Genomic DNA, 20,184 nt, shown 5'->3' on the forward strand with positions numbered 1-20,184 from the left:
TTACACGTAATTTAACGCAACAGGGAAAATCTATAAAATAACAAGATTTTTTTAAAAAATCATTAAATATATTTTTTCTTTCAAGTAACAGGAAATAAATGTAATTTTTTTTATTTATTTTTTTGCTGATTTTAATACAGTGTAGCTATATGGTTAATTTACCATTATAAGTATGAAAATCTTTGATGTGGACGTTATTTACTGTTTTTTTACACAACGTAAAAACTTTTTTCTATGATTCTAATAGTTATCATGTGCAATTTAACAAAAAACGGGAAGCATCTGTAAAACGCCAGTAAATTGTTATTTTTAAATCACTTTTAACGGTGTACATTTTCCCCTGGTGTACATGAGCAGAACCTGAGGAGTGAACAGCTTCCTAAATGTTCCTGCTTACATGCTGCTCTGAACACTTGCTGTCCTGCATTCAAGTTGGACACTCGGGCTATTCTTTTTACAGCTATTCGAAAAACTTGTTCGTCCAATCCTGGATGAGCCCCGGGTGCAGTGGCTCCTCCTCTCCGCTGCTGCTCCCACATGTAACGTTAGCAGCCCGTCTGTCTGTTGCATTGTCTCATTGGGGACGCAGCGCACGGAGCGCAGCGCCGCGGACACTCCACGGACCGCCAGGCTGATTAGTGACAGAGAAAAAGGACAATGTCAACAGCAAACCGAGCCTGGGTTAATGAGAGACATGACTGCTTAATGCTCGTTCGGTGTGCCGGTGGATTGAGGAATTCTGTGCCAGTCAGCGGGTCTGCCTGAGCTGCAGGCTGCATGGCACCACAGATGGACTGGATTACATTCCCTTAATGCTGCGTTGATTCGAGCTGCTGCTATGTTCGTATCGCTCGTCCGGACCCGTGTTGCTCTACTGGGAGCTGCACCGTAGCCCGATCCTTCCTCTCACCCGTTGCACGGTAGCTGGTCAGCGGTGCGCCCCGGTTCCGCCTGCCGGCACCCCGACGAGGATGGCCGCCCGCCGCGGCTGCGTAAACTCGCTCTGGTCGGGCACCGAGCGCGTCCGCATCGGAGAGCGCCTCAAGGCGACGCTGGCCGGGGTGCTGGAGCTGGAGGTGCTCAGGTGCAAACACCTGGAGATGGTGGACGCCGCTCTGGAGGACCGAGTCGCCAACGACGAGGATGCACATGCGGAGGAGGGGAGCGGAACCTCGGAGAGCGCCGCCTCGGACGCCGAGCATGGCTCTGCGACATCCCGCAGGCAACAGGTCAGTCAGTGCGTCTGTCAGCTCGTAGCCCGGATCTCGACATAGCAAGATTATTAAATATGGATGCGGGGATGATGGTGATCTGCCAACAAGCCAGTCCCTCTGCGGCTCCGCAGACAGATTTTATCGCTGCCTGGCGGCGCATGGCTGTGCCGAGGGCTGAATACCCAATTGATTGAGATGGTGCCAGAGAGCAGGCAGCCCGATCGTTATGTTCAGCAGCACGGTGTGACCGTCACATGGAGCAAATGTCATTGAGGTCGGAGAACCAGGACGGCTCCTGTCTGGCTCCGTGCCCTGCCTCAAGGTTACAGCAGGATGTGGTGGGAAACAGGCGCTCCAGTCAGGTGCAGGGTTTAATAGACGAGCCAGCGAGCAGACACGGCTGCATTTCCTGGCTCTGGCTGGTAAGCTCATCAGCTCTAAAGGTCACTCTGACACCCAGTTCGCATTTAAATTGCACTGATCACACTGTGAAGCTCTGCTCCATCAGCAGCTCTCTAAAAAGAAGTGCATTTCTGATCTTTTCCTGTGAAACCCTGAATGCTCCAGTGGAGTGAGACCTCCTCAATGAGGGGTTATGAGCTGAGCCTTTATTCAAACATACCAGAAAGCATCCTTCTTTCCCAAAGTTGCCCTGAAATGGATACGCAGGTCTTTTTGTGTTGAGAATGTGGGGAATGTGGGTTGACATGTAATCCAGGAGGGCAGGATGTGAGCAGGTCCCATCCTGAGGCCTGGATACTGAGGCTGGAGCCGCTCCGCTCCTTTATTTGTGTACTTGAACTAAATTTGAACCTGTGAAGTCATCAACATGTAGAACCTGAGCGACTGTTGTTGCAGCCACCAGGGCTGTCGATTTAGAGATGCTATTAATCTGAATTGAGCATTGGCCAGAAAACACAGAATTTTAAGCGCAACAGGGACAACTAGTGCTGAAAAACCTGCAGATTAAGGCACTGACAGAAACATAATGAGGAAAATGTTCATGAAGATTTGCAGAGGTTTTTTTTGTCTTACTCGATGCAGCTTTTTGGGCAAAGCAGGCAGCCTTAACACTTCAATTTTAACATCTTTAATCCAATTATTGCTCTAGAAAATAATTATTCATTGCATGAATAATGAAAATAACGGTTGGTTTCAGCTTTAGGAAATCCAGCAGTCTTTCATATTTTTCACAGGCCACCAGTCCTTTTACTTCTCTTTTACATTCACAGCCTTTTCAAATGAAGCAATCCTCTTTTCAGAAGTTAAATTGCTCTTTAAGACCAAAACATCATCAAAAAATCATGAGAAACCAACTTTTTTCTATGGATTTGCTGCTTTGGATAGAAAATGCAGTGTGATGTTGTGTTATTTTGTGCTAAATGAGTCTCCCAGGGATTATCTGTGATCATTTCCAGACCTGACAAACCGGTGACACGATGGATTCAGGTTGGATTTAGAGCTGAAAAGGTTAATTGATAAGTCAATCTGTCATGTTCTCTAACAGATACGCTGAACATTTTCTGGTTACAGCCTAAGCAGATTAATCAATAATGGAAGAAATCATTAGCTGCATATTCTGGTGATACTTCAGCCCATTTCTTTGGTCATGCGACATTAATTTCAAAACATTAGAGCAACTTCCTACAACATAGATGGCCTAGTTTTATGAAAGGACCCTCTTTGCAGCAGTGATTTTGTTAGACAAAAACCAAAAGCCTGATCAGAGATGCTGCACAGTGTGCAGACTTGTTTTCTTTGCAGCTAAACCTCGCTGCATTGCAAATAAAGTGCACCACTGTGCGTGTTATTTTGCACCAAATCAGTTTGTAATGGATTATCTCTGGATTGTTTCCAGATTTGATGAACCGGTGGCATTTCAGCTTCATGTTGTGTTTCAGGTTTTGCTACTGTTTGGAGCTTTTTATTCAGATACACAACAAGCTGTTGCCAACAACATGTCGCTGTTATTCTGAGACAGTAACTCATCACAGTCAGTTTGCACCAACTGTTATTATACTGTGAATATGTGTTCCTGATAGCAGGGAGTGTGTTAGTCAGCAGCCTGCAGCATATTAATACATGTTCCGTCTGAACCAGGCTACAGCTGAGGTCACCTCCGCAGAACTGTGTATTTATTCAACAAAATAATATGAAGTCACCTCCCAGGATAGGCTGCTGCAGACAGCAGGCGACACTTGAAATAATGAATCAGTTTTTTTTTTTATCAGTGGAGGGACAGAAATTGCAGTCCCATCCCAGAGAGAGGGCATCCGCATGGAAGAGCGTCTCATAATTTGCCGCCTTCCTCACCGCCCACCTACCAACATCTCCTCTGTGGCTCCCCCCGTGGTGCTGAGAGCTCCTGTGGAGAGGCCGAGCAGCATTGCTCATTCTCACCTCTGAAGGGAGCTGCCGGTGTAGCTAGAACCGGCTGGCATGCTGCCCTTTTACCCAGGCCAGCCTCCACCAACACACACATGCACGCACTAATTTTTCCTTAATGGAAACAAATTGCTGTTTTTGTTGGCGAAAGTCACCACATTTCGTTTAAATCTGCTGAAGAGAGAGAAAAAGAAGGAGAAAGTGACTTTATACCTGTCGTTTTATTTACTAGAAGTTAAGTGAAATTTCACCTTCAAACCCATCCATTTTACCTGTAATTCATTACCCACTGCTTTGAAAAATGCAGGTCGTTCTGCTTTTAAATATATATTGTAAGCCGAGGATTTGGTGACTAATAACATAATGCGCTCTCCTTTAACACTAGCTTTGTTTTGTTTTTTTAATCATTTTGGAATTAAACTCCTGAAATGTGATTCACCTTTTCTCTCTAATAGCAGAGAGAGAGAGAGAGAGAGAGAACTGGGCAAATCCATATTTAGCAGGTCAGGATTATGTGTGGTTTCATCTGTGATGGAAAAACACTGTTTTAAACAACTCCTTTCAACCACGTGACGCATTCCAGCATTTGTGAAGCATTCAGGTTTCCGAACAATGCTTTTTCAATATTGTTTGTGGAAATAAAACACATTTAATTTGCATTAATGTTATACATAATTCAGTTTTGTGCGATCCGTTTGTATAAATAGAACGAGCTTTGATTTGTTGAATCTTTGCTGAATGTTAAGTGTTCTGCATGTGTTGTACAGAGCAACAGAAAACCTGTCAGCAGCTCTTTTTGCCCACAAAATGAATGTCAAGGCCGAGTTGGTGGAATCCTCATTGTTGCTGCTCAGTGTTCAAAAATAAAATCCTTCTGGCTGGCGATAACACGTCGAGGACAGGAGTGGGAGAAGTCGGGAACATGCTGCACAGTTTCCCTTAATTATGCAACAGAGCTGCAGTGATTAGAAGATTAATTGATGGACAGGAAATTAATAGCAGCTATTTTGATCAAGAATAATCGTTTGTTTCAGCTTCTCAAATGAAAAAAACAGTCGACTTTTCTTGTCTTGCCTGATACTGGATTTTTGAGGCATTTCTAGGGAATAAGAACCTCCGATATCAATATTTAGGCCAATATTGTTCATACTTGCTAGTATGTTAGATTGTTTATTCACATTCCAGCAATGTATTTCACAAACTAGTCAGTAACTTATCAGGAAGACACAGATCGACTCCGCACCACCGTCTCTGCTGCATGTGCTGCAGACAGTACTGAGAGGATTGTAAGCAGTAAAGTCAGAGCTGCTCTGCTGGATAAACTCTGTGATGACGTTATTCTAAATTATACTAAACATCTATTTCTGTATTATGTTCTGTAAAAGTAAGTTTTATTTTGAGAATATTAAACAGCATATATGCCAACTCCAATATATCTGTGATGGGCCAACTGATCTCGTCTTAACACTTTTAAAAACTGAATAGCTTTAATTTTGTGACAAAAAGAAAGCAACTGAGGGAAGCTGAGATGAGTATTTTCGGGGCTGTTTTATAGACCAAATGACTAATCAATTACTTAAGACAATGGATCAGTAATAAGGATAATAGTTGGTTCCAGCCCTAATAAGCAGTATCCACAGTGCTGTGCATGTTCTCACTGAAGGCAGCCTGTGTTGAAATTTGTTTAGTCTTGGAAAGCATCTCCTTACACGGACAACCCATTATCCCGACTTGTGGAGTGAGACAGCTTTTGTTTCCCTGTGCTTTTTGCCTCAGGATCTTTCTGAGCTCCCAGAAAAACTCTGCAATGTTGATGCTTTTTTATGTGAAAGAACCACCTGAATGTTTCAGAAAAAGCTGGAGCGCATCAACTCTCAACTGAAGATGCACAGCGTGGGCTGTCTATAAATTTCAATACTGCATTAATAATGCATGAAACAATAGATAAAGAGGCGTGCAGAACGAACAACTGAGCGCTCGCACCATCCTGCACTGTTTGTCCAAATTATTGTGCCTGGACGTGGCAACCGCTGCAATTTGTCTTGCTGATTACATAATGCACCTATTAAGAGGTGTATTGCTTGTGCAGCTGCGATCACTGTAGGGTTATTATCCAATCGACCCATACGTTTTTCTACGCTTTAGAGGAGCTGCACTCCTCTCACATGGAGGAATATCGTATTACAGAGCTCTCAGCAGACCCCCACCCTCATGTCTGTCAGCCTCCTATGATTTGATCATGTGTAACATTATATCCTGTAATGCATCCTGCTGTTGAAGGATAACATGCAGAGAGATTTTTGCAAATATGGGAACATTCATGGGACTTTCTGAAAGGTTATTTAAATGGAAAAGTGAAGTTAAGGCCCTGGCATGTGCGGGATTATAAACATATGTGCTGCTATGACACAAAGAAGAATTGACAGACGAAGAGAACATACATACCAGGGAAAGTCATGATTGCAATGTGTGTGTGTGTGTGTGTGTGTGTTCAGGCTGAGGATGAGTTAAATATTTCGCCAGGCCTGTTGTGCTGTTGTGGGCCTGTGTGGGAGGAGAAGCGAGTGAGAGTTAGAGAGCGAGCAGCTGTAGCTATGGTGAGTAGGGGGCGGCTGGCTCGAAGGATATTATAGAAGTGGGAGAGAGAGGGGAGGGGAGGGGAGGATTATTTGTCAAGGGGAGTGTGGGGGAGGTGGGGGTCCTTCAAGATGCCCTTATCCCTCACCCGGCAACCGCTCACCCCCTCCTCACCTCCCTCCCTCCCTCCCTCTGCCGCCTTAACTCACTCAGTGACTCACACTCTTATTTTTCTGTCTCTGTTTTTGTCCCTCGCGCTCGTTTTGGTCACCCACTCATCCACGACTCACTGTAGAGTCACAGGAACAAAAAAAAAAAAAAAAAAATGGGGGACAGGATCTTGTGTGAGAAAGAGAGGAGATAAGTCATGCCAAAGTCTGAAACTCTCTCACCCACTTCTTCCCCTCAGTCCACCCCCCTCTTGCCTTTCCTTCTGCCACTGCGACTGTTCTTTGTTACGTCATCTGTCTTCTCCCTTTATCTTGTGAATCCCCCTCCTCTCCTGTCGCCCCGGCGGTGAGTCACTACCTGTATTGTTTCCTCAGTAACAAGAGGACTGATCAGTGCCACTCACAGTGTTGCTGTTGTCTGGGCTCCATCAGGCTAATGCAGGGGCTGCTGTCCTGCAGGGATGGGTAGGGGATTTGGAGGATAATTGGAGGAGGGGGTTTACTACTCTACTGAGCCCTTACTAATCTGGGAAATGGAGGCACTTTGCTAACTTGATGGGGTGATTGTTCTTGTTTTGTGTGTGTGTGTGTGTGTGTGTGTGTGTGTGTGGGGGGGGGGGGGGGGGGGGGTATAAGGGGCCTCATTCTTGACTGTTCCGGTATGTGTGGAGTGACGTCATCGGACTGTAAATGATATCACGGATCAACAGCTCTAATCGTCTTTTCACACGGGTTTAGTTGCGTCTCTGCTCAGCAAGGACATCCAGAAAATACAAAGTTGTGTTTTTAAAGCAAGGAAAGTACACTTAAGGTTAACTTATTTCCATATTATTTTGTACTTCTAATATTGTTTATTTTACTCCACTCTTTGAATCCAACAGCTGTTTTGATCAAGATTTATTAAAAAATGTGACAAAATGTGATATAATTTTAAAGATGCAGTGGTTTTCAGCCTTTTCACTTTCTTGTGACGCCTTCCAGAGAAGCAGTTGTGTAGCTGCAGCCCTGTTGCATCAGCATTAACAATCTAATTCAGTGGTTCTTAACTTTGTTGGAGGTACTCAACCCCACCAGTTTCATATGCGCATTCACCGAACCCTTCTTTATTGAAAAATAAAATATGATTTTTTTCAAATTCAAGACATAGTTATATGTTTTACTAGTGCACAAAATGTTCTGTGCATTAACATCACTTGTGTTCTTGTATTCCCCATCTCCATGCAGCTTAACCCTTTCATGCGCAGTGTTGGTCAGGAGACACCCATTTTCCATTGGATTTGGGTCACTTTTGACCCATGTTGCGCATCAAAGGGTTAAGGAAGTGTTCCTTTAGTTTCGCCGGTGCTAGACTAGAATTGCTTAACTTGGCATTGCAAATCATGCAGATAGGACGCTGACTCCCATCACGTTCCGTTATACATGTGAATCCATGTTGTACATATTCGTCCGACTAGTTTCTTTTTTTGCTCAACATAGTTAGTATGGATTAAAATATTAAGAAAGAAATCACACAACGTACCATCACGACAGTCACAAGTCGACTACTGAGCGCACCAAATTCCCTGCAGCACAGATTGGCCAAGCAATGTAGCGTGATCACCTGCAGCCAGTGATGGCCAAGCAGGGCGTCATCACGAATCATATGAGTCAGGTGTGTCTCTTGACTTCCGTCGAACCCCTGAGACTGACTCACCGAACCTCTAGGGTTCGATCAAACCCAGGTTAAGAACCACTGATCTAATTACATAATACTGTAAATGGTTGTATCTCTTCTATCTCTTTAAACTTTTGTTGAAGGAGAACTTGTTTCTTCAGGAAGTTCCACAGCTTCTTATTGATTATACTTCAAGTTTGGTAGAAATGCTCTTTTTTCACTTCACAGGTCAACATATATTAACACTAAATCAATATAACTGACATCTGGTGCAATCGTGTTGTGATCAGTCCTGCTCAAATTGAACATTGTGGTTATATGTTTGCACCTTAACCATCTAACCCCGAGGTTTTCGAAGATATATGTGGGCGTTCCCAGGGGAAAGTAGGAGAACATCACACTAGTTATCTAAAGGAGATTGCATAGAATAGCAGAAATGTGTTGTTTAGTTAAAGAAGTAGTTTTTTCTTAGTTTCATTTTCCTATATTCTGAAACTAACAGAACATTGTTTTTTTTTAATGTATTGTGTGGAGTCTGAAGATATGGCAGTCAGCAATTTTAGGCTGTCTTGGCGTATTTTTTAAGCACCTATGGGATCAAATACATAATCGTGATCCTATAGGATCCAGGAATCGAACAAAACTGAACGACTAAACTGGGAGTGTGGGAAGGCATTTTTTCTAAGATTTGTTGGTTGGAAAGTCCAAAGTTTCAGACTTTGAAGACAATCTTATCTATCCTAAAGATCCTTCCATCCATTATCTATACACCATTTAATCTTCATTACGCATATAGAGACAAACAATCACACTCACATTCACACCAACGGGAAATTTAGAATCACCAATTAACCTGAGCATGTTTTTGGACTGTGGGGGGAAGCCAGAGTACCCAGAGAAAACCCATGCTTGCACAGGGAGAACATGCAAACTCCATGCAGAAAGATCCCAGGCCGGGACGTGAACCAGGGATCTTCTAGCTGCAGGGTGATGGTGCTAACCACCAAGCTACTGTGCAGCCTTAAACCTAAAGATTAACTGACTAATTCATAATTCAATAGTGAACCAGTCGTCGTTTTGATTATTCAGTTGTCAAGGAGATGTTTTAGTTCATTATCATGCGTCCAACGTATTATGTTTCAGTCATGACACAAACCACGTCTCTGGTCAGGCATGGCATTTTTATAACAGTCCTCCACTGATGCCAGGTCAGTTATTTTGAAGGTGTTGGTGTGATTTTGCACATTATTGTGATAATAATTTCAGACATGTTGCATATTATTTCCAGATGATTTTCAGTATTACTCACTAAATGATTACATATTTGTTTTTTCAGGCTCCCTCTCCCACAGGTACGATGGTCCTGCCCTGTCAGAGCAGCCCAGAGGACTGTGGTGGTAGTTCAGGAGACGGACCGGTCCACTTGTCATCTGGCAGGGGGAGTAACTCACGCTGGTCCACTCTGTCATGGGACGCCCCATCAGACCTTCTCTCTTCCCCAACCCCGGAACTCAGTGGTGTGGTCCACCTGGACAGTGACTCCAGACCGAGTTCAGGTAACTGCACACCTACACAGCTGTTTTCAGTGGTCAGAATGGGAGATGTGATAACAGCACTGACGTGTCCGATGACCAACAGTTTGTCACCTTCTGATATAACTAAAGCTCACCTTGAGAGATTTCTCATTAAACATTAACCACTCTCTTTTTTCCTGTTTACTTGCACTCTATGTGACTTGGCGCTGACTTATTCCATGTCAGCCTCTCTTGTCAAACTGTTATCCAATCTCTGGAACTCTGCTCCCTGTACCTCTAAAAGAGCATTTCTTTCTCTGTGTACTCTCACATACTTGACTATGCTTTATAAAAATGAAAACATGCAAGTAATCCAGTTCAAACACAAATATCCAAAGGCTTGACCTTTTAAACTTAGAAGTTATTATGCAGCTTAACTTTTTACTCATGGAAACCTACATATCCATTCAGATTTTTTTATTATTGTGGGAGAAGCTGAAGTGTTCACAGCTGTTGTATTTTTGCTCTGCACTACCCTCGTAGTTGTAGACTTGTTAGTCAAACAGTAGACTAGGTCCCATGACGCCTTTCTCCTGGAATTTTTATGAAGTTTGAGTTTCTGTAGGAGATGTCTCCTCTTTATTTAACTTTTTTTTTCTTTGCTGACCCTCACTACCCATTTATCTGTATGACATCCAAACGTAGAGCTAAAGACACTGTGGCTGGATGTAAAACCTATTGGTGAAATGTATAGGAGCATACAAAGCAGCAGCAGTGATGACATTCACTTGTATTGTTTTTCTTTTCTTCTACTTATGCATTTTTACCATTTTTCAAAATCAGCTTTAACAAGTAGTGACAAAGAGAGATATGCCCTTGTAAGCAGTTCACAAGAGATGAAAGATAAAAGCTAGTAGAAACAAAAAAATATGAGTAGGCCCATGAGTACGTGCAATATCTAAAACAGAGAATGCTGGGAAGAGTCACGACTCTCCTTTGCCTTATTCCCAAATCATTAGCACCTCTGGGCATTATAGAAAACTTGCTGGCTGCTTTTATGACTCATGTATCCTGATTTTTTTTCTCTTCTCAAGGTTTTTATTCAGTGAGCGGGAGCTCTCTGTCGGACTCTTGCTACTCTGTGTCCAGTGATGCCGCTCACGGAGGTCAGGGGCCACCTGCCAGACCCCTGAAGCTGTGGGAGCAGGCTCCTCTGTCGGCAGATAACACTGACATCCTGTGGTCAGAAGGTGCAGTGCAGCTGCAGCAGCCTGCACTCCAGACCAGCCAGGAGGACCCTGAACCAGCAGAGACACCTGTTTCAGGTGAGCTGGTACAGATCTTGTAAATCCGTCCATGTTTTGTTTCAGCACTCACTTGAAGATGGTTCAGAAAGGCGCACTGAAGATACTTCAAAATAATGTTCTGACTATAAACATTTGGTATAATGCATTTATAAATTTTAACCATCATCATGATCTTAAATTTAAAAATTTGGTCTGAAATTCTTCTCTTGTCTCTAACAGTCCCAAGTGACCTTGAAGCAACGGGGCTGAGTTTTCTGTCAGACCTTTGCTCAGGATTGGGTGACTCCCTGATTTCTTCTCTCCTCCCACTTCTCAACCCTGCCTCCTCCTCCTCCATTCATTCAAAACCCCAGCTGGACCCCCGTTACTGCACAGACCTGGTGTCTCGCCGGACCAAAGAGGTGTACTCCTACCCAAGCCCACTGCATGCCGTTGCCCTCCAGAGCCCCCTCTTCACCTCCCAGAGCCAGGAGCAGTCAGCCTCAGCGAGCCCTGAAGGACCACAGCATGATGAGCCAACAGAGTCACAGAACACTGATCTGCCTCTCCAGCCACAGCAGCCCCCCACACCGGCCTCCTTCACCCAGCTGGAGCAGTACATCTCTCGGCTGGCTCGCCAATACCACAGTCGGACAACCTCCTCCACCTCTGATCTCACTTCTGCTGCCACCCCTGGTCCAGCCACACGCAGAGGCCTTTGTACTCCTGGCAAAAGTCACGGCTCCACCCAGTCACTTTCTGCCTTTGAGAGCCGCAGCACACCCTCCACCCTGCCAGGGGGCAACATCACACCCTGTAAGTCACTGCTGGGGAACTCAGCCAGAGTCAGCCTCAGCACTGCTGGGAAAAAAGGGACCAGGAATTCAATCAACCTGGGTAACCTTCCTTCAGCAACCGGAGAGGACTTGAGCATAAATCTGCATCTCAACCTCAACTTGAACCTGACTCCTGGTTTAAATTCTGGCCGCGGGTTGCTGGACAATTCTAAAAATGGCAGTTGTGGTGCTTTAAGGGGTGATTTTCCCACAACTTCCACTGTCTCTGTCTCTGCCTCATCACTTTCTTCTGTTACACCCACCCCAGCGCTGAGATCACGTCCTCGCATTTCAACTTGTCCAAGCAGCCTGAGCCACCGCAGTTCCCTGGAGGTCCCTTCAGGGTCTGGGACCAGTCCTGGGTTTGGGTCATCCGCCTTCTGTCGCTCATTAGACTGGAGCAGCGGAGCGCCACCTGAGACTGGACAATCAGTCTTTAGTACAAATACTGGATCAGCTCCTGGGTCTCAGCGCAGCAGCTTGATCCAAGAGTCCAGCTCTAGTCCCAAGTTAAGTGAAGACTCCCCCATGGTGGGGGAGATCTCCCGCCTGTCTGGCCTGTCTAGAGCTGTTGTGGTTGGACTGATGGAACAAGGTGTGGAGCTAGATATTGACTGCTTCCAAACAGATACTGCAGGTGAGGTGAGAGGTCACAGTAAAACTCACCTGACAGCCCAGACAGATCAGCCACTTGACTATACCAGGCTGACGGACCTGAATCCCCAGAGACCGATACAGCTCTCTCTCAGTGTCACCCATTCTCCACAGTCTCAGTCCAGCCTCACCCCTCCTCTCTCACACTCCAGCAGCCCCATACACCCTTACCAGTCTATCCATATTCCCTCTCCCCACTACTCCTCACACTGCCACTACCAGCAGATCCCTTCCCCATCTGACCTTCCTTCCTCCACGGCTTCCTCTCCTGCCTCCCGCCCTACACCAAGAGGTCGCTCTCCTCCGCGCCCTCTCCAGCCCTCCCCCCTGGGTGCCACCCCCCTCTCGGTTTTCCGTCGGGATGCGCCATTCCAGTGCTCCCTGCCCCGCACCATTACCAGACCCTCTCCTTTTGAGCATGGCGGCATCCATCCACGAGGTGGATCCCTTCGGCAGAGTGGGGGAGGAAACGAGGGTGGCAGCAAGTGGAAGAGGGGTGAGGGAGACGGGCTCTACAGGGGAAAGCATGCCTCCCATAAGTTGATCAGGGCAGCCACAGTGAGCAGCTATGCCAGGAGAGAGGACTACAGCTCAGTTTGGGGGGAGGATGAGGAGAAGGCACAAACAGCAGCTAAGAAGTCATCCAACAAACTCTGGAGGGGTTTTGAGGGACGGCTATGGGGCAAAGAGTCTGAAAGTGAAAAGGAGGAGATGGACAGAGCTGAGTATGGCTATGGCTGGAGGAGGAACAGCGTTGGAAGCTGGAGGAGGGAGCACCGAAGGGCGAAGGCTTCATCCAGCAGTGGCGACAAGAGGCCAAAAGTGGATAACTCCCCCATCTTCTCAAAGAAGAGGGGGAAAGAGGATGGGGAGAGACGCAGCTCCAGCCTCAGGCTTTCTCGGAGAGCTCTGTTCAGGAGTGAGTCTCAGGGCTTGCTGGTGCCTCGTAACCACAGCGAGGAGCCCACAAAGCGGTCGCACTGGGTCTCCTCCTTGGATGTGGGACCAGGTGGCATGGGGCTCAGCAGAGATGAAGGCGTAAGACTTCTCAGAGCAAAGGGGGAGGACAAACGGCTGTCCTCCACTGCCAGCCTCTTCAACCTCTCTCGTTCTCAGAGCCTAGAAGGCAGCTGCCATTCACTCTCCCCTCTCTCCTCCCCTTCATTTTCTCCTTCCCCTCCTCCACGGATGCCCCTCCAGCGCTCCCGATCACTGAGGGATTTGGGGAGGAGAGTGTTTGGCTCCATGAGGTCCCTGAGTCTCAAACGGAAGCCATCCAAGAAGTGACACTTCTACAACAAATGAACATCAAAGTAGATGCATCTTCCATGTGTTGAATTTAAACCACCAGTGATGTTTGGTGTTATATTTGATGTAACAGGAAGTGCCATCATTTTAGACTTTTCAAAGTTTTATGACTGATCAGACAGTTACACTGCCTCTATAAAACTGGCCATAAGATATCCGCCAGTCATTTCATTCATCACAAACATGATGGAAGTTCCTCTCAGGCACATAAAGTCTGTACCACCTGCTATTAATTTTGTTCAAAGCATAAATCACTAATTCATTCAAGAAATGGTTTCGTAAAATTTGAAAGACATAGCCACTTTTTCTAAGCTCTCAAAAAGCTACAAAATACCTGTCAAATTCCTCCATATATGTTCTGTAGCATAGTTGGAGTGCTTTGAAGCTTTTTGTAGTAGAAAACCACGTGTTTTAAACTGTGTGTCCTACAGTAGCACGCAAGAGTGCTTTAGGATGCAGCACAGAACACGGAGAGAAGTGAGTGAAGGAAATATACAGACTGTTGACACATTAAAAGGAAAAAACAGAGCCCTTTGGCTCTACACTGAGGGGATCTGGTGGCTTTGTTATGCTGTGGGGGCATTTTCCTGTCATTATTTTTGTTCACTTGTCCCCTGAGAGGAAATTATCACTGCAAAATCAATACATTCTGAGTGATCGCCTTTACCCGATGACGGGATTGGTCTCTCCCAGGATGACAGTGTCCCCCATACATAAGGCATGAGGACTCACTGAATAGTTTGATGAAAATAATGTGAATCATGTGCTTTGGCCTTCACAGTCACCAGATCCCAATCGAACTGAACACCTAAGGGACGTTTTGAACAAATGAGGGAATATATTTGGGAAGAAAGCTGTTCTTCCTTCCAGAGTTCCAGACTTGGAGAATCGATGCTAAGGAGCACTGAAATTATTTTGATGGCATGTGATGACTCAACACCTTACTGAGACACTTTATGTTGGCTTTTCCTTTAATTTGTCACCTACATCTAAGTGGCCAGTTTATTTAGGGTTGAATTATTCCTTTGAGGAGCTAAAAATCCTTTTAAAATCTTCCTTAGTATTGGTTTGAGTGGAGTTTTTCATTGTGTGAATGCTGTTTTAAAGGATCTGTCAACTCAACATTAAAACTATTCTGGGATCCTTTCATGGCAAAGTATTTCAATTTGAAGATGCTTAAAATTAACTTATAGTATTGACTGTAAGAAGCTTCATTATGATATAGTTGAGCCCTCCTTTAACCATGAGTATGGATGTGTGTGTGCACACTCCCCTTCTGCATGCTGCTCTGTGACTTGTTCAGTGATTATAGCTATTGTGAGAATGTGATATTCCTCTTTGATTATGGGTAATATTGCCTCTGAAGTACAATCATATTGGCCAAATAATGACCAAAACCAAGCAAATACTCTTTAATTTGATATTTTGCTCAGGATTTTGAAATAAATATTGAATGATTAAAATATTGATGAGTTATTTGAGATAAATTTGTGGCTTCTCATGGCTTATAACTAATAAAAGAAACTGATAACCAAACTACTTGAAATACCTGCATTACATTTTTTTTTACAACCAAAGAAGTTTATGAAAAAGACAAGGACTTATTATTTTAAAAATATTTTACTTGAAAGCTCAAAAAAAAAAATAAAATAAAATCCACATTCACATCACTGACCAGACAGCCGCAATCAAGGAGGCATTTGAGTAGTGCATGAAGAGTTCTCTTTAGCTTTCAGAAGCATTTTTGTGAACTATACTGGAGTTTCTTTCGTTTCTGTGTTGCTAGGAAACTAACTTTTCTGTCCTCAGCTTTCTATTTTCAGCAGCGACATCTTAACTTTCCCACTGGCTGCTTTTCAGTATTCTGTAAAATATACCCCAAACACCTAATAGAGACACAGTACCATTAGCGATTCAAGATGTGTGAACATTCTTCAGTTGGTTTGTGGTAAGCTGAGGTTGGACAGTCTCTCCAGTTGAGACTTTATTTTGGCAGGCTAAACTCCCTCACCAACTCCGTTGGTTTGGTTAATCTCTTCTTCTGAATCATCCTTCAGGCTGGAGGAAAACATGCCTCGATACATGGCTTTCTCTTTCTGTAACTCTTGTTTTAGTTTCTCCTCAGCCCTCTGCAGGTGCCTCCTCACATTGGCATCTGGACAGAAAAATTAAGAAGGTTTATTTTGGAGGGGCATACTATATACCACAAGTATTAACATATACGGGAGAGGGCTGGAGGAGAGTTTGCTCAATCATGATAGACACACTGCATGCAGTTTGGGAGAATGTCAGCAAGGTGCAAAGAAAAATCCTACACTTTGTCCTGCAAAAATGAACTGACAGATAAAATGGTCCATGAAATCAAAGCAGACTGCAGAATGTTAGTAATTTTATCTTAAAGTCCTTTAACAGAGGACATACTAAAAGCTGTATCTCAGTGGACTGCATTTTAAATACAAAGGCATCTTGCAAAGAGTTTTTTTCTTGTACAGATCTGTTAATATATTAAACGGTAATCAAATCTGAAACTGAATCACTGTAAACAGTTTGTATGCATTAATTTAAATTTTTTTTTTTACAAGTAACTATGAGGTACTATTTACTCATTTGACATAATTATCCATCTAAAATGATATATGAATATATAACAGACTCTCAACACTGGACTCTGTACAGCCACATTGTAAGATAATCTGTCTCGTGTGTATCTGTTATAACAGATATGCATCCAGTTTAGTCAAAACAATTCACTTGCACCGAACTCACACAGTCTTCATGAGAGCCTTGATTCGACTGTTCTCACAATTACACATTTAACCGCATCTCATTTGTACTGAGTTCCGAGTGCAGCCAAAATTTTTTCTGACATACAACAGTCCTGCAGCTGAACGAACCATGTGTAGACACTGACACAGACTGAAGCTGTTGATGTGCTGCTTTTTCCTACCAGACCAGTGTAGACAAGACTGCACTGATCAACAGACATTTGTAAAATCTGCTGTGGATGATCATGCTGCTCTGGCTCTGTTCTTACCATTAGGCTGCTCTCTGGATGCCTGGGCGAGGTACTGTTTGGCTGTCTGTGCATCTCCCATCTCCAGAGTGGCCACTCCTGCCCTGTACAGTGCTTTCACATCACCCGGTCGCCACTGCAGTACAAGTAGACTGTACTCCCGCACACGAGCGTAATCAACACTCTGTCTCTGCAGCAAGCAGGCTGAAAGACATAAACACAAAGTATACATTAAAACGGCAAATTAGTCTGAAGCTACAGTCTGGTACAGTGCATCAACTGCTGACATTTATTTCTGAGCTGTACGCTTTTGCTTTTAAATAAATAATATATATATATATATATAAAAATGTGTGTGTGTATATATACACACACACACACACACACACACACACACACACACACACACACACACACACACACACACACACACACAAACACAAATACATTTAGGAGCACTGTCAAATAACAGAATCTGCAAGATATGTTCACATATAAATGATTATGCAAAGGAATCCATAAAAAACTAGTGTCTACAAGATCTACTACTTGAGGAGCTTTACATAAAAATGGACAAATTTAGGTTTATTAACAGTATTTCCACTTGAGTTGGCTATTTAGACAGTATTTTCACCCCTGGCCTTTTCGTAGTTTTCGTAATTTTTATGTACCAGCTAGGTTGTTATAACAGTCCACTTGCGTGCTTCTCAGCAAAGCCTCCTGTTCAGGTGTGAGCGCAGGTCTCTCAGGTCCAAACCCTTTCACCGACTTCATCACCTCAGAGTCGAGGCTCCGGAGGACCAGCAGAGCGCGGTGATAACGACCGATGGCCGAGCGAATGTTCTTCTCCCTGTAGAAAGAGTTTCCTTCTGTTTTCATCTGTGCCGCTTCTTCTAGTAAAGTCCAAACTGACTTTGCAGGAGTCTGTCTGTGTCCAGGAAGGCTTGATTCTGCTGCTGCCGCCTCTTGTACATCCAGACTATCATCAGCTCCTGTAGCCTCCATCTCTGCAGTGGAGCTTGTTAGCTGTTAAGTTGAGAAACTCTGTGTAAGTTAACGGGTTATGAAGCCATTGTGTATTCTCAGAGGGAAACATAAGCAATCTGCATATTTTACCAGAAAGTCTAAGAAACAAACTTGGGTCCTAAATAATATGGAGGGTCCAACGAGATGGTAGGAAAAGTTAAATCCAGCTATTTTGTAACTCAGATCATATTAGGAGTCCAAGATGATTGCTCAGCTTCTGTCTCTTGTGGGTCCAAAAATAAATTGTTGGAGTACCCCTTCAAATAGTTTGGGTATGTGGAAGATGGGCTAATTTTTAAAATATAAAACACTTGAGATGGGTATTTGATTTGCAACGTAAGTATATAAGATTTAGTCAACACTGTGTGATAAAACTAAAATGCTTGATGGAGCATTTAAACATGAGATACCATCAAAAGTGTGACTGACACACAAGGAGGAAAAGATTCATTCTGAAAACCCTTGAATCCTGGGTTGGACACACTGCAAAATGGAAGTGATATGTTACAATAAACAAAAATATAAACACAGCTGAGTTTTTATGAGTGAGAGAAAATGTAGAACTCTCATTTCTAAAGTTATGGCTGAAAAGTGTAAAATTTTGCCAATTGTGTACAAAAACTGTTTGAGCTGTTCAACTAGTGATAAATTCTTTACAACTTAGTTATTCCACACCCAATCTGATGTGACTTTAAAGGACAATGATCAGATAGTGACCAGCACCTAGAGCCTCCTTATAGCAGTGATCATAAAAGTCCATCTTAAAATGTAGATTTATTCTGGTAACATGACGACAGACATAACAAGCAAGCAAAGACAAAAATGGTCTGTTGGCATGCTGGGTGCTGGCATGTCAGTTAGAGCCATAGTCAGACACTTCAATGCCCACAACTCCACTATTTGTCCTCTAAGAAATTGTTTCTGGCTTCAATCTGCCACATGCACGAGGGTGGGAATGGATGTGTTCAACAACATGACCCTGTACCCCAATTTCACAGAGCCCTTCAGGAACAGTGGGACAGCATTCTACAAACTGTCATCGACAACCTAATTAACTCTGTGCATTGCAGATATGTGGCTGATTGCTGGCCTGTTTACGGTCCATAACCTCACTCACAATCTGCTCATTATTATTTCAAATGTAGTGCATACGGTACTTGATTATTTTACGACCTACATTCTGTTGTTGAACAGCAAATACTTATTCCCCTATAATAAGTGTTCATTAAAACACTATATGCTGTGTTTATATTTTTGTTCAGTGTACATTGCAGCCTCCGTGGTTTGCTAAATGCACGATTTCAAATCAATTAATTGTTCCGTTTATTCATTAGAGACTGAATGGATAAAGCCAGATGAAAACAATTCCTTTCTTTACTGTCTTTCACCCAAGAAGCACCTGAATCAGTTGCATGAAGGTGGAAGTTGCATGGAGAAAGCGTTTCCACACCATATACAATATAAACCATCTCGAACAACACAGCCTGAAATACTGTCATTTTAGAACTTATATATAGTTACACGCTCATGAGATCTCACAAATAAATGGAAGATTTCAGCTCCACACTGAGATATACTGTTAAATTTGAAAATAAAGCAAGAGCCCCTGACAATTGTCTGAGTTTAGCAGATCAAATACACAGTCTATGAAAAGGGTTACAGCCACCGGTATAATATTAAAAATATTATGATGGTTTTGCATATGAGTGAGTAACTCCAGCTGTATTTGACAACACAAAAATGCACTTTTCTGTCCGTATTTGGAGTCCCGTTAAACACTGGCTCCTTCCCTGCGTTAAAATCAAGCCTCCAAACTCGTTAACGGACTTTAACGGTTCTTCTGCTCTGCAGTAAAACTCCGACGGTTGTTGCTAAAGCTAACCGGACTAGCAGAGTTAACAAGCTAACTTCGTCTCTCACACACAACCCGACTTTCGTAATGTTCTTTTCAGTTCACTTATATATTTCAACGTTTTGGTACAACAAAATGTGACGGATTACTTGTCATGCATCCTCTCACCTCACGCCAGTGAAGAGATAATAAGCAGATAACGGCAGCACTTCTTGACAATCATCTTGCTGCTTGTTGTAGTGTTGTAGTCTATGGTTGCAGTGCAGGCACTTCCGGGTTTTTCTTCTTTGATGGTAAGAACTTCATCTGGACGGAGCGTTACTGCCGCCACTAGGCCGAAGGAGGAATTACCACAACAAAAACAAAACATCAATATGTGTTTAATATATATGTACCTATCAGTATTGATGAAATACATACAAATATGTCCAACTATAAAACGTGCAATTATCAAAGTACGCTGTAAAAATGATATATCAAAAAATGAAAATGTGGCAGCTTCAAAACAGTGTAATTTTATGGCCACACATTGTAAAAGTATAGTTTTACAGTTAAAATGTAAATTACTGATAATATATGTAACATATAAACAATACAAGGAATATTTGTAAAACTGATAATTTTCAGTGGTTCTCAAACCATTAACATACACAATTTATCCTTTAAATAACAGAAAATATCTCTAAAATAATGTT

The 20,184-nt window shown here is 43.4% G+C and overlaps 2 protein-coding genes across 2 annotated transcripts; one reads left to right on the forward strand and one right to left on the reverse strand.

Annotated features, from left to right (window-relative positions):
* The first annotated feature begins 551 nt into the window (after positions 1-551).
* On the forward strand, positions 552-15,134 carry si:ch211-168f7.5 (mucin-2). The gene is made up of 4 exons (XM_023289133.3): positions 552-1,229; positions 9,337-9,556; positions 10,609-10,839; positions 11,041-15,134. The coding sequence occupies exons 1-4, from the start codon at positions 972-974 to the stop codon at positions 13,575-13,577; spliced, it is 3,246 nt and encodes a 1,081-aa protein (XP_023144901.2). The 5' UTR covers positions 552-971; the 3' UTR covers positions 13,578-15,134.
* A 65-nt stretch (positions 15,135-15,199) lies between these two features.
* ttc9c (tetratricopeptide repeat domain 9C) lies at positions 15,200-19,766 on the reverse strand. Its single transcript, XM_023289135.3, has 4 exons — positions 19,658-19,766; positions 17,283-17,637; positions 16,633-16,815; positions 15,200-15,753 (listed from the first exon to the last, which is right to left on the reverse strand). The coding sequence occupies exons 2-4, from the start codon at positions 17,614-17,616 to the stop codon at positions 15,596-15,598; spliced, it is 675 nt and encodes a 224-aa protein (XP_023144903.2). The 5' UTR covers positions 17,617-17,637; positions 19,658-19,766; the 3' UTR covers positions 15,200-15,595.
* Between the last annotated feature and the right edge of the window lie 418 nt (positions 19,767-20,184).

The sequence above is a fragment of the Amphiprion ocellaris genome, chromosome 13, assembly GCF_022539595.1.
Source record: "Amphiprion ocellaris isolate individual 3 ecotype Okinawa chromosome 13, ASM2253959v1, whole genome shotgun sequence".
Taxonomy (NCBI): Eukaryota; Metazoa; Chordata; class Actinopteri; family Pomacentridae; genus Amphiprion; species Amphiprion ocellaris.

Coding starts and splice junctions, on each gene's coding strand:
- si:ch211-168f7.5 (XM_023289133.3), top strand. CDS start 972: ATGGCCGCCCGCCGCGGCTGCGTAAACTCGCTCTGGTCGGGCACCGAG. Junction 1,230..9,336: donor CGACATCCCGCAGGCAACAG/GTCAGTCAGTGC, acceptor TTGTTTTTTCAG/GCTCCCTCTCCCACAGGTAC. Junction 9,557..10,608: donor TGACTCCAGACCGAGTTCAG/GTAACTGCACAC, acceptor TCTCTTCTCAAG/GTTTTTATTCAGTGAGCGGG.
- ttc9c (XM_023289135.3), bottom strand. CDS start 17,616: ATGGAGGCTACAGGAGCTGATGATAGTCTGGATGTACAAGAGGCGGCA. Junction 16,816..17,282: donor CTGTTATAACAACCTAGCTG/GTACATAAAAAT, acceptor TATGTCTTTCAG/CCTGCTTGCTGCAGAGACAG. Junction 15,754..16,632: donor ATCCAGAGAGCAGCCTAATG/GTAAGAACAGAG, acceptor TTTTCTGTCCAG/ATGCCAATGTGAGGAGGCAC.